General features: G+C 44.2%; 1 protein-coding gene across 1 annotated transcript in view; it reads left to right on the top strand.

Moving 5' to 3' along the window:
• Positions 1-25,176, top strand: part of LIMD1 (LIM domains containing 1) — a 56,665-nt gene extending 31,489 nt beyond the window's left edge. Inside the window, exons 3-8 of the mRNA XM_015412253.1 lie at positions 14,563-14,630; positions 15,578-15,640; positions 18,363-18,493; positions 20,671-20,722; positions 22,113-22,181; positions 23,981-25,176. Of these exons, the coding sequence (XP_015267739.1) occupies positions 14,563-14,630; positions 15,578-15,640; positions 18,363-18,493; positions 20,671-20,722; positions 22,113-22,181; positions 23,981-24,118 (521 nt within the window). The 3' untranslated portion in view covers positions 24,119-25,176. The remainder of the gene's footprint in view (positions 1-14,562; positions 14,631-15,577; positions 15,641-18,362; positions 18,494-20,670; positions 20,723-22,112; positions 22,182-23,980) is intronic.
• The last annotated feature ends 1,611 nt before the right edge of the window (positions 25,177-26,787 follow it).

The following is a 26,787-nucleotide window of genomic DNA, read 5'->3' as shown; positions in this document are numbered from 1 at the left end:
TGATCAGTGTCCATAAAGGTCTCTACTAAGAGTTTCTTACCTGTCAAGTTGCCAGAGTGTAGTTTTAATGCCAATAGCGGATACTTTGAATTCCATCGACTGGTAAACAACTGAAAAAGAGAGTTCCTGGGACTTGCCTGAAACAATATTCTTTGACCCAGGGGATGCTGTCCAGTAACTGTCAATTTGTGGAAGTCACTTGGAGTTGAGGACAAGGGCACTCTGCATGTATGTTTGTGGGTTGAGCCTAGCACTGAAAGAGATTTCGTGTCCCAGACAGTTTTTATTTAATTTGACATTGCAAATGAAAAGTCTGCCTTGGAGTCAGTGTGGAAAGTGATCTACTCAGAGCTGCATCATAACTATTCCGTGGCAGAGCTGGAAATGAAACTCAGCTACCCACCGTATCACTCGTCTTTCTTTTTAGGTAGATGAACCAAGTTTGAGTTCAGTGGCACCTTTAAGAGCAACTAAATTTTATTCAAGATATGAGCTTTCGTTTTCCTGCCTCTTGTGCCCACCTGGATCTTTTTAGGCAGATATTATGCTAATACTTATCTATATTTAGAGTCATGTTTATTCATATATATCCAATGCAGAAAACACCACCTCACTTGTTTCTTGAGTTATTTGTTCCCTCTTAAAACAGGAATTCTCGTATTTAGGGTTAAGGTTAAAGTTAGTTACAGATAGTTAAAGTGAATCCTTCAGCACTGCAGGTAATGTGTTTTACACTAGCAGATCTGTGAGTCTGTGAAGCGTAAGTAAAGAGTGGCTGATTTCACACTAGAGCTGCCTTGATGTTGCCGTTTGCCCCGATACTATCGGTCAATTTCACACCTGAAGCTGCGGGGCTGCATTTTGACTCGCGGCTTCGCCCGATTTCCCCCGCAGTTTCGTGATCCTGTTTTTTGAGGATCATGAAACTGTGGAGGAAATCGGGCGAAGCCGCGGGTCAAATGCAGCCCCGCGGCTTCGGGTGTGAAATTGACCAGTAGTATCGGGGCAAACGGCGGCGCAACATCGAGGCAGCTCTAGTGCGAAATCAGCCAGTGTGTTATAAGTATCTGTTTAAAAAAGGAACAAACTTGAAAACTCCCATTCTTTTCACTTTAACTTTGAAAGACTGGACGCTGCCATTTCCAAAATTACCTTCCAGGAACCTTTATGTAGAGTCTCCTTTGCCAGGAAGCTTTGAGAATTGCAAAGTATTTTGGTGTATACTTTAGGATGTCCTGTTGGACTTAGCTAAGAACAGAACCATGCAAACCGTGTGTGCGACAGGGCATATCTGACACCCACTGCAACTAGTACTGGTGTGTGAGCTGCCTACCAAGTCAGCTAGTCTCCCCCTTATTGATCTTCTAGTTGAGGATCCTCTTACAGGGTTAGGAGAAACTCATTCTTGCATGTAAATTGTTAATTCATTTACAAGAAGATTGGTAAACCTTAGAGAAGAGAAATCCTGCACTGTTTTTGAAAACTAATCTTTTCTCTGCCATCCCACGTTTTCAGTTCATTTGGAATATGCTTACAGGCCTTTTTGGTGCACTGGCATGGGTTGTGTTATCCAATATCCTAGTTTCCTTTTTAAATCTAAACTGTCTCCATCTTGACTAGGCTTCTGTTTAAAAATATTTGAATAAGCGGGCTTAACTGTCCAGATCTACAAATAAGTTCTAAATTCTCTACTATAAATAGGCAAAACACGTGGACGTAAATCCCATTTATTTCCAAGAAAGTATGCTTAACTTTGTTGTTTATTTTGGGGGCTTGTATTTTGGAGTTACAGATGAATACTTCAAACACACTGTCATTTTTTTTTGGGGGGGTGCCACCGCACATGTGAAGCAAAGTTAACTTTCTATATAAGTTCAGTTTTGCACATTACCTCGTAATCGTTTTTGCAAAGAGTACCCCGGTGATGCTGTAAACTTGTGCAAATAACAGGCATGCCTCCTTAAATGCCAAGCGACATAGTGTTGTAATCTGAGTGTGTTCTAAATATATTTGCATAATGCCACAGAAGCAAGCATTTTAAATTACACAATAATGCAGTGTCATCTGCCAGGGCCCCTTAGGCTTTTTAAAACTCGTAGCCCCTAGTTTCGCACGTTTTTTTTACAGGCATCTTCCAACATGAAGCCTTTTCAGCTGTGTTCCCACCCATAGAGCTGCTTTGGCTCGACATTTTTGAATCATATGGTTCTCATCTTTTTGAGCTGTGTGAGCCATGAGGTCATCATAGGAAAGATGAAGGCCAAACAAAAAAATTGAGGAAGTATCTGAAAGGATTGAACGGATTTTGGGCAAGGTGTAAAAAGTTTTTTGTTGTTTAAATTGAGGTGGAGTGGGAAAGGATGTTCCAGATGTTAGACAAGTAATAAACTTCAAAATTGGGGCCAAAAGAAACTGTAGTCTTGGGGAAAAGATGAGTTATATCAGCAAATAAAAATAGGATTTTGGCCTTCTGTTGCCTTACCAGTGCCTTGATAACAAAGGTGAAAATTGTGCTTGAGGAAGAGAGATGTGCTTCTGATTTTGTGTGTGTTTTCAAGATTACAACGATGAATCAGTATGTCCTTTGGAGAGTTAAGTTAGAGCAGTAATGTTCTGAAATGACAAACTTCCCTCAGTGGCTCCAAATACTTTATAGTAAGTCCCTTTCAACAAAATGGCCACCTATATTCATTCCTCCTTTTTTATTAAGTTTTCAAAATATGCAACCGGTTTTGAAGAAAAACATGAGAATAATTATTTAAAAACCTTATAATTCCAATACATTATAAACATTACCCAGCATTCAATACCCTTAAGAGAACATTGTCAATTATTTATTTGGGAATAACACAATATTCCACACATGATGAAACCATTCACTGTGGCTTCAGGTGGATGGCAGTGTTGGTCTGCAGTAGAAGAGCTGGATTCGAATCCAGTCATACCTTGGAACAGAGGTGTCGAGCTCATTTGTTACGAGGGCCGGATCTGACATAAATGTCACTTTGTTGGGTTGGGCCATGCGTGCCATAAAATGTAATGCCAGGTGCCAGAGATATAAACTGTATAAAGGACAGCAGCTGGTAAGCTCTGAGTTGTTGTATCCTCACTGTAAGTCCCCATGGGCTGGGAGGGGGGGTGCAAAGGAAAACCCATATGGGCGGACTGGAGAGCCAGTGGTGCAACACTGGACGGACGCTCCCATGCTGATTGACTCCTGCAGAGGAGGTTGTTCCGCCATGCTGAAGATACAATTGGAGTGGCTCCACCCACTCCCCCAAGCAGTCTCCTGCTCCCTCCCTTGCACTAGTTGCTTACAGTCTGCACAAGAGCTCTGGATGGGCTGATTCCAGCCCCTGGGCCTTATATTTGACACCCCTGCCTTAGAGATCAGCAAGATTTCCAGGGCATAAGCTTTCAAGAATCAAAGCTCCCTTCATAACTTGGTCTTCAAGGTGCTGTTGGACTTCAATCTTGTTCATTCATTGGGGCTGTTTTGGAAGGATGTTCAAGCTTTTTCCTCTCTGTAGCTATTGCCAACTTGGCAGCTGTAAATAAACTCAGGACCAATTCTACATCCAAGGGGACAATATTCTCCTTTATATAACCTAATAAAGCAACGTTTGAATCAAAGGATATGCCATCACCTAAATTTTCATTAACAAATTTAATCACAGATTGCCAAAAAGACTGAATTTTTGGACATAAACCAAAAGATGTAAAAAAAAACCCAACCCTCAGCCATAAATAAGCTACATGTCCAACATCTATCTTGCGTGTTTCTGTAGAACTTATCTGTAGTAATATATCGTTGAAACAGACCTTTTTATGAAAAAAAATGCCTTTTAACCTCAGAGGATGAGTTTCAGTACAGCACAATTCCAAATCCATTTCCATTCTTACAAAACACTTGTACTCGGTCTGCAGCTCACAGAGAGCCACTTTGGCCATTACCACCAACCAAAAGGGCCATGTTTGGGGCCATGTTTGTTTCCATCTCCAGCATGAGGCCTGCACTTCAGGGAGCCTCACAGCTTACCCGTTCCTCCTGCAGTGGCTGTTTCAAGGTGGGAGTCACCTGCTAACCACAAGTCCCACTAGGGGAGGGCCTTGCCCACTTCTCTGAAACCTGGTAGGTGCCATATTGGGGAACAATGCTCAGAAGAGCCATGGGTGGCATGTCAGCCACGTATGGCTCCCAAGCCACTGTTACTGTTCTAAATCAATATTGAGCTATAGATCCATATTCCATCTTCAAGGTAGCTGTTATGTTGCTCACTTAACAGAGAAGTCGGAGAGTGATTCAGCAAGAACACAACTTTATTCTTCAACTCGAACACAACTCCAACATGGATCAACATCTGATAGCCAGAACAGCTTTTGCATAGAAGCTGTTCCACTTTTAAACTCTCCCGGCTAATGTAGCCACGCCTACTGTACAAATACCAACCAATAAGGTTGTACGCATAAGGACCAATCACGGACGTTCCCGCTCAGGGAGCTTGCTGTGAAGTGATTGGCTAGGATGTTCCTGGGCTAGCAATACGATTGGATGGATTTGGATCCTAGCCCAGGACGAAGCTTTACATAGCAAGTCAATTAGATGCTTCAACATACATCATGCATTCAATGGCAGCTTATTGAATACATTACAGTAGCTTAAACATGTAACTCCCCCCCTTGATTTGTTTCTGCCCCTTATTCATGGAATCCAGATGAAACAAGTGTTTCAAGAAAATCTTGGAGTATATGAAGTAAAGGTCTGGTTTGATATAGTTTCAGACAAAGACCATTTCTACAACATGATTAGGATTAAATATTTTAGGGGTGTTCCAGCCCCACTTGTGATATCCCTTAACTTTTCTGGTTTTGCTTGTAGCACATTTCCCAAATACCAGAATTTCCCAAATACCAGAATTTAGATACTAACCTGCATCCCCACATTGTTGGATATTGGCACAGTAGTGATCCTTTGCAACTGAGTTTTCGTGTGTGGAAGAAGACAGACCAGTTGCAAAGTGCAGTGGTGGCACCATATCCAACGATGTGTGGCTATAGGCCCGGTAAATGATAAGAGATAAGGCCCAGTGTTAGCTTCGGGTGTATTTTTTTCCCTTTAGTATTTTGTAAAGTGAGAAGAGTGACGCAAATATCAGTTTCTAAGATAAGGTGCGCGATCTTTGAATGTGAGCAGAAACCAGGTCAAATAGTTGCCAATAAGTTGCAGGAGTTTATAAAGCTGCAAAAAGATAGTAGGAAGATAAGTTTGTTTATTCCTGTCGCGTGTTCAGCTAAGGTAGTTTTCTCAGGGGGCTGTTCCTCTCAAAATACCTGGCCTTTATGCCTATGAATCAATTTGTCGCAGCTAATTGTGTATCATCATCTATTGTGGGAGTAATTCTTCAGAAAGAAAGAAAGTTGAATCTCTTTAAGGATGGATTTTGGGGTAGTATTTGATACATCGATGCTACTGGAGATGCTTTGATTGGATATGCCATTGATCGAATCTGTGACAGAGCGTGTGGTCTTCTCCTGAGTTTACAACCCTAGCTTACTCCATGGGATGCACTGATGTGTTAAAGAGAGCCAGGGTGATTTCTCACGAGAGCTGCCTCGCAGCACCGTTTGCCTCGACACAAATGTGTCAATTTCACACCCGAAGCTCCAGGGCTGCATTTTGACTCGGGCTTTGCCCGATTTCCTCCGCAGTTTCGTGATCCTGGTTTCTGAGGATCATGAAACTGCGGAGGAAATCAGGCGAAGCCCCGAGTCAAATGCAGCCCCGGAGTTTCGGGTGTGAAATTGACACGTTTGTGTCGAGGCAAATGGTGCTGTGCTGTGAGGCCGCTCTCGTGAGAAATCACCCCCAGTGTGATACAATCCCCTTAGTGGCAGGCTAGGGCCAAAGAGACCTGGATTCAAATTCCTATTCCAGCCTCAAAGTATACTCAGTGAATTGGGCATATCACTCTTGACCTAACCTATCTCAGGCCTGTAGCTACCACGGGGCCGCCCCTCCCCTGCGGTTTTTACAGGCCCCTCTCCAGTCCTCGGCTCCCCCTCCCTCCCCCCCCCCGCACCTGTGCATGAGGAGGGGCCCCGGTCGAGCCCTGTGGCCGGGGCTTCCAAGCGCCCCCACTCAGAGATGGACTGGGGCTGACCTATCTTGTTCTGAAGATAAAACAGGAGAAAGGAGCCTGTCTGTTGTCCTGAGGTCCTCGGAGGAAAATCTAACAAGCAAGTTAAATGTATGCTAAAGTAGCAGCCGGCCGTGGCTAGTTTCTCCGTATTCAGCGGTTGCCGTCTTTTGCCTCTAGCTACTGACTTCTTCTGTTGCCATGGAGGGAGCATAATAGTTCTAACTGTTCCTCTAGGTCTTGCGGCGTTGTTTTGTCACAAGCCTCTGAAACAAATGGTTTAAATTATTTGTGCACGTTCTACGTGTCTTCTTACTATGCTGGTATTGCAATGGTGTTTCTGTGGTGCACATCCCTTTCGCAAAATGGAAACAAAAATTGGGGTGGGGGAGAGAATCCCTGAAGATGCCTTTTACACACTTAAGGTCAAAATTGTACTTGTGTGCAGACACTAGGGTTGCCAGGTCTGGGTTGGGAAATACTTGGAGATTTAGGGGGTGGAGCCTGGGGAGGGGAAGGACCTCAGCAGGGTAGAATGCTATGCAGTCCGCCTTCCAAAGTAGCCATTTTGTCCAGGGGGAAACTGATCTCTATTGTCTAAAGACCAGTTGTGATTCCAGGAGATCTCCAGCCACTGCCTGGAGATTAGGGTTGCCAGGCCTGGGTTGGAAAATACCTGGAGACTTTGGGGGTGGATCCGGGAGAGGGCGGGGTTTGGGGAGGGGAGGGGCCTCAGCATGGTACAATGCCACAGAGTCCCCCCTTCAAAGTAGCCATTTTCCCCAGCGGAGCTGATCTCACTCAGCTGGAGATCAGTTGTAACAGCAGATCTCCAGGCCCCACTTGGAGGCTGGCAACCCTACTGGAGACTGGCAACCCTAGTAGACGTACACACTCCAGTCAGCCCTTCATCGAAACTGAAAAGTTCAGGAGGAAATTTTTATGAAGGAATTAGAGCTGTAGTAGAATGGAACAGTAGAATGGGGCCAGTTTGGTGTAGTGGTTAAGAGCATGGACGCTTAATCTGAGAGAACAGGGTTTGATTCCCCACTACTCCACATGCAGCTGCTGGGTGACCTTGGGCAAGCTACTCTCAGAGCTGTTCTCTCAAGAGCAGTTCTCAGTCAGAGCTCTCTCAGCCCCACATACCTCACAGAGTGTCTGTTGTGGGGAGAGGAAGGGAAGGAGATTGTAAGCCTTTGGAGTGAAGGGCGGGGTATAAATCCAATCTCCTCCTCCTTGGTTTTATAAGGGAATAGGTTTGTAGTTTGGTGCTATAGGTATTGCCTTGCTTTTGTGGCATTGTCTTTGAAAATCCACTTTCAACCCTATTTTGAAATCATTTGAGGCAGTGTGGAATAGCAATATTGGCACACAGTATACCTTTGCTTCCGACCAATATTTCATTACAGTACAATTTAAGTAACTGTGAGTACTTCCCCTCCTTTTCATGTTATAAGTACCAAAATAGAACTTTTCTGCACAAATTTTATATTGTCTCTTAACTCTGGCACGACTGCTGTAATTCTTTTATATTTTTGTTGTATGGCAAAGCTGAACATCTGCCTTCAAGTGGAGTAGCAGATGTCTGGTGGCTGGTGTCTTTTTTATTACCGTGAATAGTAATGAACATTTCTCAATAGTTGAGGGCATTTTTACACTGTGTTTCACCCGTGTGAATTTGTTCTTTTGTAAACATTGTGTACTGAAGCAATCTTGTGCTTTTTAATCAACAAATGGCAGTAGTGAGTTCTCAGCAGAAATCTGGCATGCTTTTTAATTGCAGTTCAGTGTATGGCTGTGATTCCAAAGTCTTTCTGGATGCTTTTGTTTATATCTGTGATCAGTACACGATGTATGCTTTTTAATAGATACTTTTGATGTGAAACATATGTCGGCATTTAACGTTTCACAAGCTTCTTCTTTTCCTTTCTTCAGTGACTTTATGGAATGATTTTCAGACCTTAGGGTACATATGCATATTTTGTTGTGCACTACAAGAATCTCTTGCAGTGCAAATCATAGCGTATGTTTCTAGCCACTTCACATGTTCCCAAGCCACAACTTAAGAACCCTTCAGGTAATAGGCAATGTTTTACTGCTTGCATTTATTCTGAGAGTTCCACTGAGGCCAGTCCATCAATCAAGGCAGTCCATCAACCAAGACCTTTGATAATATCCTTCATGTTCTTCCATGTTTTCCTTCTAGTACCAGTGCTGGGGGGTGGGGGTGCTGCCCTGAGTTACTCTGCTGAAGAGCTAAGATTATGAAAACTAGGGTTGCCAGGTCCCCTCTGGCCACTGGCAGGGATTGATGGGGGGGTTGGGTTACCACCTCTAGGTTGGGAAGCTCCTGGAGATATGGGGATTGAGCCTGGGTATGATTGGGACCTCAGTGGGGTACAATACCATAGAGTCCATCCACCAGAACTTCCATGTTCTCCAGGGGAACTGATCTTTGCCATCTGGAGGTGAGCTGTAATTCCAGGGGATCCTCAGGTCCCACCTGGAGGCTGTCATCCCTAAAGAAGAGCTCTGTTGGATCAGACCAGTGGTCCATCTATTCCAGCATCCTTTTGCACACAGTAGGCAACCATTTGCCCTGGAGGGCCAACCAACATGTCATAGAGGCTGAGACTCTCCCCTGATGTTGCCTCCTGGCACTGGGATCCAGAGGTTTACTGCCTCTGAATTGTGGAGGTTCCCTTTACTCATTTTGTCTAGTAGCCATAGATAGGTTTATCCTCCATGAATCCTCCTAAGCCATCTGTGGTTGCGGTCCTCACTACCTCCACTGATACTGAATTCCATAGTTTAATTACTCATTGAGTAAAGAAGTATTTCCTTTTGTCTGTCCTGTACCTATTTCCCATCAACTTCATTGGGTGCTAGCATTATGAGAGATGGAGAAAAAGCTCTTCTTTGTTCAGCTGTTAAGACAGGCTCTGTGCCTCTAAGCAAGCTCAGGTCACGGGAAAGAGGGCTCTGACACACAGAAGCTTGAACTCCGCTTTTCTTGGTAGTGTTCCACACTTGTCTCAGTGCTGCTTGACCTGTGAATGGCAGGCTCTCCAAGAGGAAGGCAAGCCTGTAGAATAACAGAACTTATTTGTAGAAGTCCATAATGCTAGAAGTGCAACAATTTGCAACCTGTTTCATAGGAATCATGGGCTTAGCTGCTGGCGGCTTGAGAAAGAGGGAGTTGGAGATGCAATGTAAAAAAGATGTCTCCAGTGGAAGATGAAGCAGCAGCATGTTTGAAGGAGCTGCTAAAACAGGAAGTAAACAGGACCAATGGAAATGGATTGCAAGATATACTTGACTCTGTGTGTGTGTGTGATATGACTAAAATTCTTGCTTTTTCAGTAGATCCAGAGGTTTCCAAATCCATGGAGTTGGAACCTTAAGTTCCCTTACCTGGAATATATCTGCCTGTTTCAGGTTGCAAGCAACATTAATTTTTAAAATAACTCTTTCTTCAGTTTCCACAGTATTTTTCTCTTTCCAGCACATTTTCCTGTTCAGCTGGACAGCAGAGTAAATATATTGGGTAAATGGAACATTTGCACTAACATCCACAGAGATCTGATTCAAATATTTACTTATTTACTTAAAGTCTGCATTTCTTGCTGATGCTTGAGGTGGATTGCAAAATTTGAGAACAGTGCAATAAAAAGAGTTTAAGACATGCCATAAACAAAACTGGCTTATAAAAATTGGGAAACGATGCATTGAAAACAAGATAATACATACAACAGTGCAATAAATTGCAACCCTATTTCCTTTACAAACCCCCCCCCAACTTACTGTCAGCTCATTTTTGGCTTGGACTTGTTGCCCCAAGTTCTTTGTGAATAAGCATAATAAACATGGGAAAACCCATACAAATACAGGAAGCAGTCAAAACGGGAAGAGACTGATGCAGGCCTCAGGGAAGCTGCCAGCCACCAATTTATCACTGGCTGGTGTGGGCTCATGATTATGTTCAGTCCAAACTGTTATGCCAATATGTCCTTCCAAGGAAGTGAAAAACAGTACTTTTGAGCTCCGTAGATCTATGTTCCTGTTTGTAAACGACAAGTAGCGCTGCTCATCCCTTGTTATTATAGAGGTCAAAAGAGTATATGCATGTTGATTATATGGGTAGTGCTGCCCACTAGTTACAGGGTGGTTTCTGGAACATAAAAATATTCTGCTGTAGAGTCTGTAATACCAGGAAGACAGAGTGGTATTCTAAAAAGTCCCCTATCTTTAAATGAACCAGTTATACGCAAAACACAAGCATCAAAGATTTTAATTATAAGCTGAAAGGGAGGGGGGGCAGATGTCCTGTAATGATGGCCTGTAAAAAGGGCAGTAATGCCAGACAGCATCCATTTGTATGAAATTTGGGTAGTGATGAGGTAGATGAGCTTGCCAAGCTATGATCTTGTCAGAAACTGAATGGCGAACCACTTGCTCTTCAGTAGTAGTTGATGATATGTAGTACAGCCCGTGAATTATATAGAGTGCTGGATGAATATATATGAGAAGATACCAAGGTAGTTGTCTGGTCAGAGCGTTGGACGAGGATCTGGGAGACCCAGGTTCAAATTCCCACTCTGCCATGGAAGCTGACTGAGGCTGCGATCACACGCGCCTTTTTAGATCTGATACAGGTGCAAATGCCTGACGGATCTAAAGGGTGTGATCAGACAGCAACATCTGGGAAGTGTCCTGCAGTTGTCGGCAACCCGTACTGTTCTGCCACAGAAGCAGAGTTAAAAGACACTGGGGAAAGTCTGGCTCTAACACGTTCTGACAGGCCACAGACTTTTCCCTGTCTGATCACGCAAGCACACTCTCATGCCGTCAGGATGGTCTGATAATTCCATTCCGGCTCAGTGCTGTTCTCCCACACACACTTCGCAGTATGCACATCATCGCATACTCCATAGGAGGCCCTCAGTGCGGAGGTGCGATTCCTTGTTTATGCGCATGGGAAACAAACGGCCAACCCCCCCCCCACTCACCCACAGTTGTGACGGGCTGAGCCCACAGCTACAAAGGGATGTGTGATCTCGCAACTGCGTGCCAAATTCCTCTGGAGGAAATAGCCTCGCTTCCCCTCTGCTTCAACGTGGGGGGGGGCGTGTGACTGCAGCCTGAGTGACCTTGGGGCCAGTCACACACTCTGTCAGACTAGCTAGCCTTGCTCCCGCGTGGTGATAGTTGTGAGGAGAAGGTAGAGAAGGAGAGAACAGTGTTGTGAGCTGCTTTGGGTCTTCGCTATGGAGAACAGCGGGCTGTACAGACTGACAAAAGTATTCTCAGGTGGTATCTTTACAGAAGCACCCAGCAGGTCTGATGTAATATGAATAAAGTACGTCTCTTTATCTTATTTTAAGAGACTATCACAGATCCATGGGAATAAATTGTGTTCCTTATTTTAAAATCCAACAGAATTATATGGAACACGTTCCACAGTTCTGGAGCACTACTTTAGTTTTTTTGTGGTTTGTTGTTTTTTTAAAAGGTGTGTATCTCAGAACTGTTTTGGCACGGGTAGTTCAGTTTGTCCTGTTTATACATACTTCTGCACATCCTGTAGAGGAGTGCTGCAAAGGCCTTTTGGGACAGAAAAGGCTATCGTGACCTTCCCCAAAAGGTATGATATTCAGTGAGGAAAGCTTTTTGTAGATAGAAGGATATATAGTGTAAATTGTGTCACCCTATCATAATCCCAGTGCTGCAGCCAAGTTTTTAAAAATAGACACAATGCAAATTCCTGCTCACTGACTGGCCTATGGTCACAGAATGATAGCAGCGGCTGTTCTTTGCACTGACTGGGCCTTCATCTGAACAATTGGAGCCCGTCTGCCTTCTCAGGAAGGATGTCAGGGGCGTGTATATACATCTCTCTCTCTCTCTCTCTCTCTTCCCCTTGTGAAAACCATCTGCTGCACCTGCGGACATGTGCTCGTTGTAATAACTGCTTGGACTTTCCAGTCATTTAAAGTGAAGCACCCATTTTCAGAGATTGATTTGAGATGGAATTTTGAGAACTGAGCCAGTAAACTTACTTTAAGCGCTAGGGATATATTTGACTGGTGGTAGCATGCCAGTGTGAACATTTCCTTACCACTGAGTTATTGAAGCCATCGTATCTGTGTGCACATGGAGACAGGCTTCTAGATCAGAAGGGTTCATTTCTGGGCTGGGTTGGGCTTTTGTGCCTCCCGTTTTAGAAATTCAGGCCATATTGGTATTTTAAACATGTGTATGGGGAGAGGGAATGATGCAGAAACCAGATGTCAAGGCTGCTAATTGCATTTTAACAAGGTGCCTTATCAATGTCGTTTTAAGAAAAGGTATACCTGCCCCTGTTCTATTGCTGAAATGTTTCTTTGCCTGACCGGCTTCCTTTCTATAATCCTTCCTTCCGTTACACAGTTTGAACTTTTGAATGAATCCATTATTATGTGATGCTGAAAGTGCATCCAGCAAACATCTAGATTTGGGTCTTTCATTGGTAACCTGCAACGGGTAATGTTGAAAGCAACCTAGACTGGTGTACATGATGCATAAGAATTTTGTATTTGTAGTGGAATGCCTTATCAGTATTTCTCTGTCTTGTCTGTAGGCGCCCTCTGGTGTCAATGCATTGTAAAGGGGGACTTTTAAAATGTAAAGTGGACCCCCGATCTGGTTAGCTTGGCATACTTTAGGAGTTTAATGTGTTAGTCTTCAGTTGGTGGGTCGTGCCCAGTGTTCCCTCTAAGCTGAGTTAGTGTGAGCCAGCTCACAGTTTTTTCGCTGCCAGCTCACACATTTTTGTCTTAGCTCAGAGCAAACTAATTTATGCAGTAGCCAAATCACTGGCTCACAACTTTAGTGCCAGTAGCTCACAAAGTAGAACTTTTGCTCACAAGACTTCACAGCTTAGAGGGAGTATTGGTCGTGCCCTGTCCTAAAACGGATTGTATCAGTGGCAGGACTACCATTTTGTTTATTTGGCTTTCTTTTTTGAAGGGGAAAGATAGAAGGCAAGAGAAATGGATCAGAACAAGAGTGGGAAAGGTGGATGGGCATATACGGTATAGGTTAAATAAAGGCCTTAACCCTAACCTGCAGTATGAGATCTGTGTCAGAATATAAAACATTAAAAGAAAAATAGTTGCATGTTGATATGTGCGTGATATAGGAACAATACCAGTCCTCACGTGTAGAATGGGGGGGGGGGGGGTGTAGCTGTGTATGTCACTGTCCTGTAACAGGAAATGACATGTGTGGTCTGCCGAGGCAGGGCTGTTCCATTTTCCCAGATAACTAAGAAGTAAAAGCAGAGAGGATGAAACTGCAGCCCTCTGCATGCCCAGCCATGGGATGACAAAGCGCCTCCCTTGCTTGGCCTAGCCCCGTGGGTCATCGCATAAGAAGGAAGGCTAGAATAGCACAGCCAAACCAAGCAGTGGCTTGTCTTTTCATCTTCCTCTCCCTTCCCTGGCAAGAGCTTTTGTTTATTGATTTAGGTATTTATACCCTGCTTTTCATTCCAGTGGGGAACCAAAGTGTCTTACCACAATACTAAAATGCAGTATAACCAAACATTAACGTCTTGGCCTGGTCCTGGGCCCAGGGGGCTGGCTCATCCAAAGCCTGGGGCTGCAAGCCAGGAGCCAGGCCCCTTGGGCTCTCACCAGTGTCTCACACCTTTGACTGTGCCCGAGCTGTACACCAGGAACAGGGAAGGTAAACAGAAGCTCAGCTAAGATGTTAACCGGCTGGCGGAGACATTTGCCGCAGTTTTTGCCTCCCTGCTTTTGAGCTGGAGCAGTGAAACGGTTTTATTGCGAGGTGAAACAGGCAGGGGTCATTTCGTAGAAAAAGAGGTGCAGAATCTCATTAGAATAACTTATTAGCATAACTTATTTGCATATGCCACACCCCCTGACATCACCGGAAGTGTGTCAGAAGACAACACCCACCACTCAGTCTCCACTGGACTGTTTTGGATTGCTAGCTATTGGAGTGGGTGAACGTGCAGATCTGCCCTCACAGAGGAGGGAGAGCTTGTACCTGAAGGTGGGCCGGGGAAGCTCTGCAACTTACCTGGCTTCTTCTTGCTCCTCGTGGGCCGACTGAGGGCTGCTGGGAGCAGGGGGTGGGGTTTGTTGCATGTGCCCGCCCCCTGGGCTCCTTACTGCCAGAGCTCCACTCCTGTGCGCTCCTGCAGAAAATGACCCCTGGCAAACAGTTGCAGTTACATCATTTAGTTTTCCAGGCACCTCTACCTGAACAGTGGCTACACAAAGTGTGGGATTAAATCGTGGCTTCTTGATGTTGCTGAGCTAGATCAAAAATGCATTTTTGTTGCTGGCTTCCATGTGTGGTGCCAGGTAATGTACTTACTGGTCTTTGTTCCCTCTCTGTTTTTCCCCTCCAGGTCGAAAGCTGAGAGGGAAAGCCTTTTATTTTGTTAATGGGAAGGTGTTCTGCGAAGAAGACTTCCTGGTGAGTGCCATTGCAGCCTGTTCCTTGTGGGTTACTCAGGGAGAAATCCGTTAAGTGGAATGGAGCAGAAAAGAGTTGCCTCCAAGAGGAAGGGCACTGTGGAGCACTGAGTGGCAGTGGGTCAGGTTTTGCATTCTTCAGGGGCATCTTTGCTGAATTTTTGATAGATCTGTCGCGGTAAAAACGTGAGCGAACTGCAGTGTGAATGATTATCCCTTCCCATCTGTGCTAATATGCGTGCACGCACTTTCCCTCTCGATCTGATTAAACCTTTCTTCTTTTTTTGGGTGAAAGATGAGAGACTCTTAAATGAGGCAATCAGTATCAAGGGCTTATCTTTTCATAATTGCAGCTTCATATGTGTTTTATTCTTGCATTGATGTACCCGAAAGGACAGAAATGACAAGTACGAATTCTGGATTTTTGTGGAGGCATTTTTTAAAGTAATGAAAAACGTAGTGGGAGGGGGCACTAGAGTGGCCAAGCACCCCTGTCAGCCAATGTGGACCCCCAGTTCATGAAGTGACAAAATGTGTATGTTTTGATTTAGCTATGCAGAAGTTTAGAACGAGTTCTCTCTCTCTCTTTTCCCCCAATCCCTCTCGATCTGATTAAACCTTTCTTCTTTTTTTGGGTGAAAGATGAGAGACTCTTAAATGAGGCAATCAGTATCAAGGGCTTATCTTTTCATAATTGCAGCTTCATATGTGTTTTATTCTTGCATTGATGTACCCGAAAGGACAGAAATGACAAGTACGAATTCTGGATTTTTGTGGAGGCATTTTTTAAAGTAATGAAAAACGTAGTGGGAGGGGGCACTAGAGTGGCCAAGCACCCCTGTCAGCCAATGTGGACCCCCAGTTCAAGAAGTGACAAAATGTGTATGCTTTGATTTAGCTATGCAGAAGTTTAGAACTAGTTCTCTCTCTCTTTTCCCCCAAATATAGTATTCTGGGTTCCAGCAATCAGCTGATAGATGTTTTGTTTGTGGACATTTGATAATGGACATGGTAAGTGCCCTTAAGTGTATTATAGGGGGACACACACAGACACACACACACACACACAAAAGTGGAAAAGAAAATGTGTTTAGAAACTTTCTTAACTAGGTACTAAAATCCAGGTAGCATGAAGGCCAGTTTGGGAAGGATAGCAAAACACATCTCTGATTTGCATTTTTATAAATGCTTGCTTATGTTTTATGCTTATTTTTAAAATTTATTTCCCACTTTTCTCCCTGATTGGGCCCCACCATGGCTTTTCATATTGTTTTCCCCTCATCCACTTAATTCTCACAACAACATTCTTGCAAGGGTAGGTTAGGCCAACAAATTCTGGTGGGCACAGGGTCATCCGGCAAGCTTCCGTGACAGAGAAGGGATTTGAATGTACTCGCTTCGGCAGCACATATATTAAAAAAAAATTGGGATTTGAACCTGGCCGTCCCAAGTCCTCGTCTGACACTCCAACCACTATACCACGCCAGCCTTCAAATGGGGAATAATTCCAGTGGTGCGCTATGACAGATTTTTGCATGTAATATCTTTGTATCAAAAAAGTCCTATACACACCCCGCATTTGTTTTGTTGGCCAGGAGTGCTGAATCCCAGGTCCTCTGTTCTGGAACATATCTGGTGTTTTGTGCATGGCCTCTGAGTAGAGCACAGGAAAACAGGGAAGGCTTTTGGAACAAAAGCTAGAGGCCTCACCTGGTTAAAGGATCTTAGTTGTTCCTGTACAGTTTAGTTTATTAAACATGCACAGATCTGCACATGAGAAAAATCAGCTGAAGAAGCAAAATGTGGGGGTTTTTTTTCCCTTTTGCAGAAGATGTTGGGCATCATCTTGGAGCCATTCCCTTCTGTGCTTGGTAGAAGGGCTGCCTCTCAAGATGGAGTTTGACCTCTGCAGCTTTACAAGGGCCCCTCTTGACTCGACCCCTCTCTTTATTTCAGGAAGCTTTGAATTAAGAAAGATAAATCCTATTGGTGATTCTTGTGCCCGGTGCTGATGTTTTATTACTGTTTTCTCAGTTTTGTTGCTGTGGCTGCTTTTAAGTGACACTTTAGGTCATTTTTAGGTTTTTAAATGGTAGTGAATCATCATGGGTGTGAGTGCAGGGAGGCAGTGTGCAGATATTTTAAGAACGTGAACGGTGCAGAGAATGTGCAGCTGCCACCATAGAATAGTGTACTTTTCCACCTCTTCAGGTCTGGTGTGGTGGTTAAGAGTGGCGGACTCTAATCTGGAGAACTGGGTTTGATTCCCCACTCCTCCTCCACGTGAAGCCAGCTGGGTGACCTTGGGTCAGTCACAGTCCTCTTGGAGCTCTCTCAGCCTCACTTACCTCACAGAGTGTCTGTTGTGGGGAGAGGAAGGGCAAGGGATTGTAAACTGCTCTGAGACTCCTTGGGTAGTGAAGAGCAGGGTATAAAAACCTACTCCTCCTTCTCCTCTTCCCTTCCCTTCCCTTCTAAACTTTAGGAATAGTTTCCATACTCACTGTCCCCATCCATAAAAGCAACAGGCAAGCAGAAGCAGTGGTGGCAGGGAATCTTAGAACACAGTGCATTTTGCAGTGCCCAATCTCGTGTGTTTTAAAGGGCAGAGAACGTGACTGTCTGTTGACCGTGATGGGACCTTGGGCCATCCTAGGTTTGGGGCCAGCTATGCTCGTTACAAAAAAACTGTGCTGATTGGACCATCAGATGTGAAACCCCTGCAAAAATTTTTTAAAATAGAGATTAGTCCTGTGTGAGGATCCAATACGACCAAGATCCACTCTACATGTTAGACCCACATGGAAGCTGTAACATGTTGAGATGCTGACCACAGGGATCACCACTGTTCAACAGAGATGTTTCATAACACTACTACCCATGAAAACTCTTATTGCAGTTGTAATAATCCACGTAGGAACCTGCTTTCCATGTTATAGATTGGATCCAATCAATTTTTCTACAAGAAGAATTCTCCTTTGGCCATCAAAGAAAGCTATGCTGGGCATCTTGGGACTCAAAGGTAGAAAAGTCATGTGGCATGGGAGCTGTAGGAAGGAGGGGAAATTGTAAGACTGAGTGAAACAGCTAGCTAGATTCAATCCATTAGCTACTAATGCATTAGCTACTACTGCTCTAGTGTCCTGGCCCCACTGCTGGACCTCCTGATGGCACCTGGTATTTTTGGCCGCTGTGTGACAAAGTGTTGGACTGGATGGGCCATTGGCCTGATCCAACATTGGCTTCTCTTATGTTCTTATGTTCTTACTGTGTGGGACAGCTGTTGAGTAGAAGAAACCCTTAATTGAATCACCTTTGAGGCTATAAAAAACAAAAAAACTTATAAATTACCGGAATGTAAGCTGTCTCACAGTTCCCTTATAGTGCACTGGAACACCACTTTCTTTTTCCTTGCCTGGGACATCTTCCTTTCAAGGCCTACAGTTGTCCTTCTGCTTTGAACACTGTTAAAGTTGCACTGTTTGCCCTTTAGTTGCCATGGTCCAGTTATGATGTTCCTAATGTTGCTGGTGTCACTCCCCCCCCACACCCACTTTCAATGATTTTAGAATTTCAGGTGTCAGGGTATGGGTTTATGAAGAAAACAATCCATGCTTCTTACGTTATTGCCTATTAACATTGCTAATATATGCCCATACACTCATTTGCAAATTGTTTCTTTACTGTACTCATTTAAAGTTATTTGTAAGCTCTTTTTTGTCTAATCCTGCAGATCCTGCAAGCTCTGGGGAAGTCTTACCATCCTGGCTGCTTCCGTTGTGTGATTTGCAATGAATGTCTGGACGGAGTACCATTTACGGTAGACAACGAGAACAAAATTTACTGTGTCCGAGATTACCACAAGTAAGGAGACAAAATAAGTTGAAGGAGAGACGTCCGAGCATGCAGCTCTTGAGCAAACTTAGCTGGAATTTTTGGGACTTGCTTCCAAGTAAATATTGCATAACTTCAAGTACCGGTGGGCCTTGCTAATAATGAGAGAGTACAGAGTAGGGTAAAGACGCTGATGCCTCATAGTGTTAACTTCCAAAGCGTGGCTGCACCTGCCTTTTCCCACACTCTCAGCTTCACTGGAACTTGGACGGTGAAAAGTTTGGAATGGGAGAACTTGAACATGCAGACTGGTCCTGTGGTACTAGTCCCACATATTTCTTTTAGCTTGTTTTAAGCCACAGTTACTGATTGCTAGCAGTACTGAAGTAGGTGTACAAAGCAGCTGTTATTAAGCAGTCTTTTGTGTTGAGATCCAGCTCTTGGGCAGATAATCTGGATAATCTTTTAACTCACGAAGCTGCTTTTTACGTTTCCTGATCACAGGTTACAGTGAATTCATGTACAATCCATGTACGGCGTACAGTTTTCTTTATGTATGCCTTGAGTAATTCTCTTGTTACATTTAATGCATATACAGCTGAACATAGATTTGAAACTGCTCATTTATCTAGGTACTGGTCCCTAGTTCCATTTCTAAAGTGAACACACGTTGGCTTTTTCTTGTGAACAGATCTCTGCATCTACATGCAGGATGTGTCCGTGCATTAACTGTAACATGAGGACAGGGCTACTGCATCAGGTCACTGGCTTGTCAAGACTGGGGATTTCTGCTCAGACTGACAGCAGATCTCCAGGGTCTCCAGTGGAGGTCTTTCTCATCACCAACCATCTGATCCTTTCAACTGGAGTTACCAAGGACTGAACCCTGAGACCTCCTGCATACAAAGCAGCTGGTCTGCCACTGAGCTACAGCCTTTCCTTCACGTCCGTGCAAATTGACACATGTCCTTGTGCTCTGTATGTGATTGATTGTAATAGCTTTTAAAGGTAAAGGTAAAGGTTTCCCTTGCTCGAAAGCCAGTCGAATCTCCGTTTCAAAGCCGAAGAGCCAGCGCTGTCTGAAGACGTTTCCGTGGTCATGTGGCCGGCATGACTAAACACCAAGGCGCACGGAATGCTGTTACCTTCCCACCGAAGTGGTACCTATTTACCTACTTACAATTTCTTGCTTTCGAACTGCTAGGTTGGCAGGAGCTGGAACTAGAGATGGGAGCTCACTCCATCATGCGGCACACTCGGGTCTTCAACTGCTGAACTACCGACCTTCCACAGCCTGCAGTTCAGTGACTTAACCACTTGAGCTACCGCTTTTATATAGCTTTTAGCTATATACAATAAATGATGTACTAATGGTAAATGCCCCTGTGGAAGATTGTTAATATTCCAAATGTCTTATCTATTTTTTAAAAATGTTAATGCGGTTAGCATTGTAGCTGTCTCATTTCCTCTGGCAAAGCTAACAGGTTCAGGTAGATAGACTCAGGTGGGCAGCTGTGTTGCTCTGAAGCAGCAGAACAAAGTTTGAGTCCGGTGGCACCTTTAAGACCAACCAAGGTTTATTCAGCTTTGTGGGTCTTAAAGGTGCCACTGGACTCAGACTGGGTTCAGGTAGGTAATGGATGAACAAAATGGCAAAAGAGGAAAGGGTTAACACCCCAACACTATTTCTGTGAGGTTACACATCAGTTTATTTTTTAAAAAAAATATTAAGGAGAGATCTGTTGCAAGGAACTCCAACATCATGTGTAGTTTGACAGTAAGGCTTAAGGTTATGGCCATTTCTGACTCCTGAAGAAAACTCAGAATGTTTTGAGTGAGAACCCAAACAACGTACCTTTGAAATTACTGTTATCAGACCTATGAAGGGCATGTCTGCTGTACAGGTCTAACAATGCCATTCAAAGGACACTTTCAAAAGCCATGTGGGACGTGAGCTGTTTTAATGAGGGAAATTGGCTGAGAGACTCAGTGAAGAAGCCGTCTGGATCCAATCCCCGGTTTCCCCCAAAAGAGCCTCTGGATTTGTATTTCTGCAAGCAAGTCAGGGACCTTTAGATGACTTCCCAGGACATTCAGAATACTGTGGTTTTTTGGGGGTGGGTGGGAGAAGTCATGTCAGTTTAAACTGATCTTAAAAAGATTGAAGGTTGGACTCATGTTTGTAACTCAATGCTTTTTTTATGCAGAGTTTTGGCTCCAAAATGTGCAGCATGTGGACTTCCTATTCTGCCAAGTGAGGTAAGGGATTATATTTACTCCTCCCACTGTTCAACTACATGACAGTCTTATTGACAGTGGTCTTCTGTTAAGTCCCCCCCATTTGTACATGTCAGAGCCGAGTCATTCTTGTGTCATAGACAGCATCTGAGTCATGGCTTGACTTCGTCATGATTCATTTGTCCTGTTGATTTTAGTGGGCATTGATCTTGACTAACTTCAGCAGAATTGGGGGGAATGAAGGTACAATGCAAAGAAAGTTTGTTGCACATAAATCCCATTGAACTTAAAGAAATAAAGTGCACAGTTGACCAGACCTGGATAGCCCAGGCAAGTCCAATCTCGTTACATCTCGGAAGCTAAGCAGGCCGACCCTGGCAAATATTTGGATGGGAGGCCTCCGGAGAATACCAGGGCTGGAAGCAAGAGGCAGGCGATCAAGCCACTTCTCTGAATGTCCTCTGTGCCCCAGTAGGTTGCCACACACATCCACGCGCACACAAACAAAATACAAAAAAGACATAAAGTGCACAGTTGGATGCTTAAATTCCATTGATGTGGCCAAAGCACTTTTTGAGTTATATCTAAGACGTTCATGCTGTTCTCTACCAACCTGCCTTCTTCCCATCCTTGTAAAGAAAATCCTAAATTGAAATCAGAATAACCTGTGCATGGTAAGTAAGTATATGTACGTATGCTTGTTGGTGGTGGGAAGTGCCATCAAGTGGCAGCCAACTTACGGCGACCCTTCAGGGTAAGAAACTTTCCGAGGTGGTTTTGCCATTGCTTGGCTCTGCATCATGACCCTGGTATTCCTTGGTGGTCTCCCATCCAAATACTAACCGGGGCTGGCCCTGCTTAGCTTCCAAGATTTGCTTACTATGCGAAATCCTTTTCATGTAATGTGAGGTTCTTTGGCGCAGAACTTGGAATGTCTGAGGGCTCTTCTTTTTCTTTAGTGCTCACTATATAAAATCCAAACTATGTAAGGATGATTGGGAACAACTGTTTAAACAATCACACTCAAGGCTAAATGCTTTTCAGAGGGAGCAATCCTAAGCAGGGTATACTCAGAAGTGTCTCATGTTATTCACTGGGCCTTACTCCTGGGATGGGGTCTGTAGGATTGTAGCGGTACTCAGTTCTGTCTTAGCTTCAATCAGCATGCTCAGGAATTAGCTTGTGGCCTGCTGAGTCATCTCACCTGGGCAGGCTGCAGAAGCTTCCCACAAATTTTGTAGAATTTTTTAAAAATGGTATTTTCTCCTCCTCCCTTAGCAGCAGTCTAAATCTATCAGCCTTCACATTGCTGGAGAAAAATTTCACACAGCCTGGAACAAATTCCACTTTAGTTCCTAATTCCTTTTTTGAACACTCTCCCCCCCCCCTGGATTTGTTTCAATGCTTACAGGGATCTGACGAAACTATTCGTGTTGTGTCAATGGACAAGGATTATCACGTGGAGTGCTACCGCTGTGAGGTAGGCCAGCCTGTTTTTAGAGTCCTTGCATAAAACAATATTCTTACAAATCCAAGCCAACTGTATCTAGAAAATGTGTATGTTCTCACTTTAGAACCCTTGTGGCTCCTACATGCTGGGGAATGCCCTGCAGAAGGGTATACGCAAAGGCTTCCCAGAATATATTGAGTGATGTTTTTCTGGTCAATGAGAATACTGACCAAGATCCAAGGAGCTCTTTAGATGTGTGCAAGGGCATGTGGGTGGGAGGAAGAGGCTTACTTTTGGATTTATTGCTGGTGGTCCTCTTACATTGGAAGCCATTACTTAAAACCCACTAAGCTAGGGGAGAGCGTCTTGTTTGCCAGAGATGGGCATCCTTTTTGTCTGGGCAGAAGTTCTCCACTGCATGCCCAGAGTCTCCTTTGGAGACCATTGGATACGTCAGATTCACGAAAGTTTATATTCAGCATTGCTTTGCTTATTATAAAGGAATGCTGATTAGAACCGTGCTGCCCATAAACTCAAGTGCTGTTCTTGAAAGCCTTGAGCACCCAGTCATATAGGGTAAGTGATGTTGCCATTCCAGCATCTGGGGACAAGAGCTGGGATGCCCAACAAAACACAGTGGGAATCTTTGAACAAGTGGCTTGTCACGTGGGTGAGGTCGCTGCTTGAGAATTGTACAAACCCAGAGTGCCTTCAGGGCCCAGAACTAGTTGCGGTGCTCTTTGGTCCTGGCCAAATTGCACACTCAAATTTTACTGGGGCTGGCAAATGTCGTATGTAGTGATGCTGCAATCCTCACACACAGCAAAAATCCAAATGTACCCTACTCACACTGGCCACCTCTCTCAAGTAGTTTATTTACTATTTTATTTATTTATTTTATACCCCAAAATGGCTTAACATCCTCCTCCTCTTCTCCATTTTATCCTCGCAAGAACCCTGTGAGGTAGGTCAGACCGAGAGAGTATGACTGGCCCCAAGTTACCCTGCAAGCTTCCATAGCACAGGTGGAGATTTGAACCTGGGCCTTCTAAATAGTAGTCTGACACTCTTAACTGCTGCACCAGACTGGCTCTTGTCACGGACTCTTGGACTTCCAAAGTACTAACCAGGGCCAACCCTGCTTAATTTTCCAAGAGCTGATGAGATCGAGCTAGCTTCGACCATCCAGGTCACGGCAGGCAGTGCAATCACAGGACCTAATAGCATCAGCCCTTCCATCTGGGGTACGTTAGCCTGTTATTGTGTTGAAAGATGTGCAGGCATGGCTCATCCACCCACATGACATACGCATCAGTTTACATAGGATTCTGGTCAGTCTCTGTGCAAAAGAACAAAAATGGACCCAGATACAGAAAATGGCAACTATGCCATCGTTTTCCATTATAGATATTAAATTAGCTTAGCCCATCTAGGAAGAGCCAGTGTGGTGTAGTGGTTAAGACTGTCAGACAAGTATCTGGGAGAACCAGGTTCGAATACCCACTTGTTCCACGGAAGCTTGTTGGGTGACCTTGGGCCAGTCACACACTCTCAGCCTAACCTACTTCACGGGGTTGTTGTGAGGATAAAATTGGAGGAGAGGAGAGCAACGTAAGCTGCTTTGGGTCCCCATTGGGGAGAAAGGCAAGGGTACAAATGAATTAAATAGTGTTACAAGTAGGGATTGTATTCTGAGCCCATTTATTTTCAGATGTCTGTGGCAGTTTTTTTAACGTGATTGTCTTGTTGATCCTTGTTTGTATGTCCCCCTTCGGAGACACACAAACGCACATGTGACGTTTTGGTTCTGCCCCTCCTTTCTTGCACAGGACTGTGGAATGGAGCTCAATGATGAAGACGGGCATCGCTGTTACCCCCTGGGTGACCGTTTGCTTTGCCACTCCTGTCACCTGGTGCATATAGAGAAAGGCACGACCCCTGCGGCTGCATACCGGCATCATTACTAGTCAGGGCTGCTGAAAACCCGCCCCAGAAAGCTGGCAAAGGAACGGTTGTTGTCCAGCCATTTTCCCCAATTGGCAACTTGCAGTTAAGAGGATAAGAAGCAGCAGCTTCGCCTTCCAAGTCCCACGCCGAGCATATTGCTGACGAAGTAGACACAGTGGTTGTGGATTCTTGTGTGGGCCTTGAGAGTGGGTGGGGATGGTTATCCAGTACGGGAAGAATATGTAGTGATGCCTAGAACTGTGGGTCTATTGTTCTGGGAATGGTTAATCGATCCTGGCCTCTGTGTAATGAACACATGTTCATTTTTATTTTTTTGCTTGACAGCTCCCACTCACCGAAATATATCAACATGCTGTATCGAGTGTGCTTTTAAATAAAAAATTGTGGTAAGTGGGGATCCCAAAAGTTAGAGGCAGGAATGAAGCTAATTGTACTCTTCCCCCTACACACATTTCATGGAGGTATTCTTGTCTTCCCCCAGTAGCTGCTAAGCTTTATTTAAAAAAACAAAAACAAAAAAGGCACAAACACTGAAAATATTTATGTACTGGTGAGAGATTGATCTGTTGCTCTCACCCATGCTTTTTAGAAACCAAGTCCTTCTAGCTGGCCCTGCAGTGGAAGCTGGAGAGAGAGGATAGATTAAGACTGAATATGCAGCTTTCTGTTCCTTAGAAGCTCAGTTATTTGGAGCACTAGGAACTTGAGATTTTAGAGTAGACTCAGCAGATTAAGATCTGTTGTACCTGTCCCTGACTTGCATGGACTGACACCTAAATGGAGTGTAATTTCAAGAATAGGGTCATGCGTATTGTCTCTCTAGCAAGACGAAAAATGGCTGTTTTCCTCTTTTTTAACTCCTGTCCCTTAAACCACCCCTTCAGTTAAGTGTGTGTGTGTAATAAATATCATGTGGACTATTGTGTATATATATATTTTGTAACTGATGCTTGAGGGAATGTGAGACGGATACCGGTTAACCTAAAACTTGTTTTTGCTAGGAGTCTTCCAGTTGCTTGCCCCTGTTCAGCCTGGGCTTGAGAGCCAATAAACTAATTCTGCATCAACGCTGTCGTTTTCAACTTTAATAGGACCTCATAAAGTTACCCATTACGTCACCATGGAGTTGTCGTTGCTGTTATAGTTGCTTTTGGAAAACCACCTTTAAAATAATACTGATTTTTTTAAAAAAACAAAACCCTCAGGCCTCCAGCAACATATTTTGTTTAGGGAGTAAAGCTTGTAACTGAGGAGTCCTCCCATTCCTATCAGGGACGCAAAGGAACTAGAAGCAACACTGCTTGGGCAAAATACCTGTGGTTTTCTTTGTAAAAAAATCCCACCATCGCTATAGGTCATCCTCTTCATCACTTGCGAGTTAAAAATTACCTTAAAAGCTTTCGTTTGACAAATATTTTAATGACAACTTTCACTTGGCTCAAACCAGAGAACATAAATAGATGTAAGACAGTAACCAACAGCAATATTTCTTTAGCACAACATTATAGCAAGGGGAAATGTGTTCTCTCTGAAGAGGAAAAAAACTAAAGGTCCGTAGGCAACATGAGTTGTCTGGAAATTATTTCAGTGGTGAAAATCATTTCGTAGAGCCTGGGTATCTCCTCACCAGTTATAAGATTCCAAAGGCCGGGCGGCAGCAGGACTTTCGTTCCAGGTAGGCAGTTTCTTTCCTTCCTACCCTTTAGACTAGGCATAAGCATCAACCAGGGACTTCAGCCCCAGCACAACCCTCACCACGAAGACACACCGCACTAGTGCGTGTCTGGATGCCAGAAGCCTTTTAGGCCCCCCCCCCTTCCAGAACAAAAGAGCTCTAGCAGAGGCCTTCCGTTACTACACCCCAACATGAAAAAAGGGCCACAGTGCGTAGTAAGCAGCAGGCAGAGAAGAGGGGCTTAAGAGCGCTATGAGTGGGCAGCGTTAATGAAGTGTAGGCTTTTAAGGCAGTTGCCCGTGAGAACTTTAGGCCCTCTTAGGAGCATGCAGAGAAGGAACTTTTAAGGTCCTTAAAATAGTGCATTTGTGTGATGCATGGTATGAAATGTATCTACTACTGCTGCGAGAAACTGTGTTGTCAGTAAGACTGGTCCAAACCTACCTGTTGACCAGTAATGATCCTGTTCACAAATAAGCACGCCTCTACTAGGTAATTTTTGCAAGGAATTTAAAAAAAAAACAGCCTCTTCCGCAAAGTCATTTTGTGACTTGCAGCATTTGCCCCCTCATAAGGACAAGTTAGTGTTGTTACATGATCTGTGTAACTGAAAGTAGCAATGCCTGCCGCTGTAGTCTGTTTTTTTGTTGTGAAGAACACGGGCTACAAACCTGAAAGCTAGGACGAAAATATGGATATACTTTGACCACCACAGAAGCCACGCCCACCAGCTATTTAGTTAACAATGCCCATGGGGAATGTAGTAGGAAATAAAAGTCACCAATCCCCTTGTGAGTGCACATAGAGAAAGCACTTTCTGATGCAGCCGAACTGAATGTGGCCCCAGAGTCTTTATGCTTTATCTTTAAATAGCATGTCGAGGAGATCCTCTACCACTGACCCACAGCCCTTCCCGTCACAGACTTCGTTTTTCTTATTCAAGGGAAAAAAACACAGAACAGGAGTCAATACTTAGAAAAGACTGAAGGGTTT

This window comes from Gekko japonicus, unplaced genomic scaffold (genome assembly GCF_001447785.1).
Source record: "Gekko japonicus isolate JY-2015 unplaced genomic scaffold, Gekko_japonicus_V1.1 scaffold747, whole genome shotgun sequence".
NCBI classification, from domain to species: Eukaryota; Metazoa; Chordata; class Lepidosauria; order Squamata; family Gekkonidae; genus Gekko; species Gekko japonicus.
Note: the sequence above shows the minus strand (reverse complement) of the source record. Positions and strands in the feature narration are given on the sequence as shown.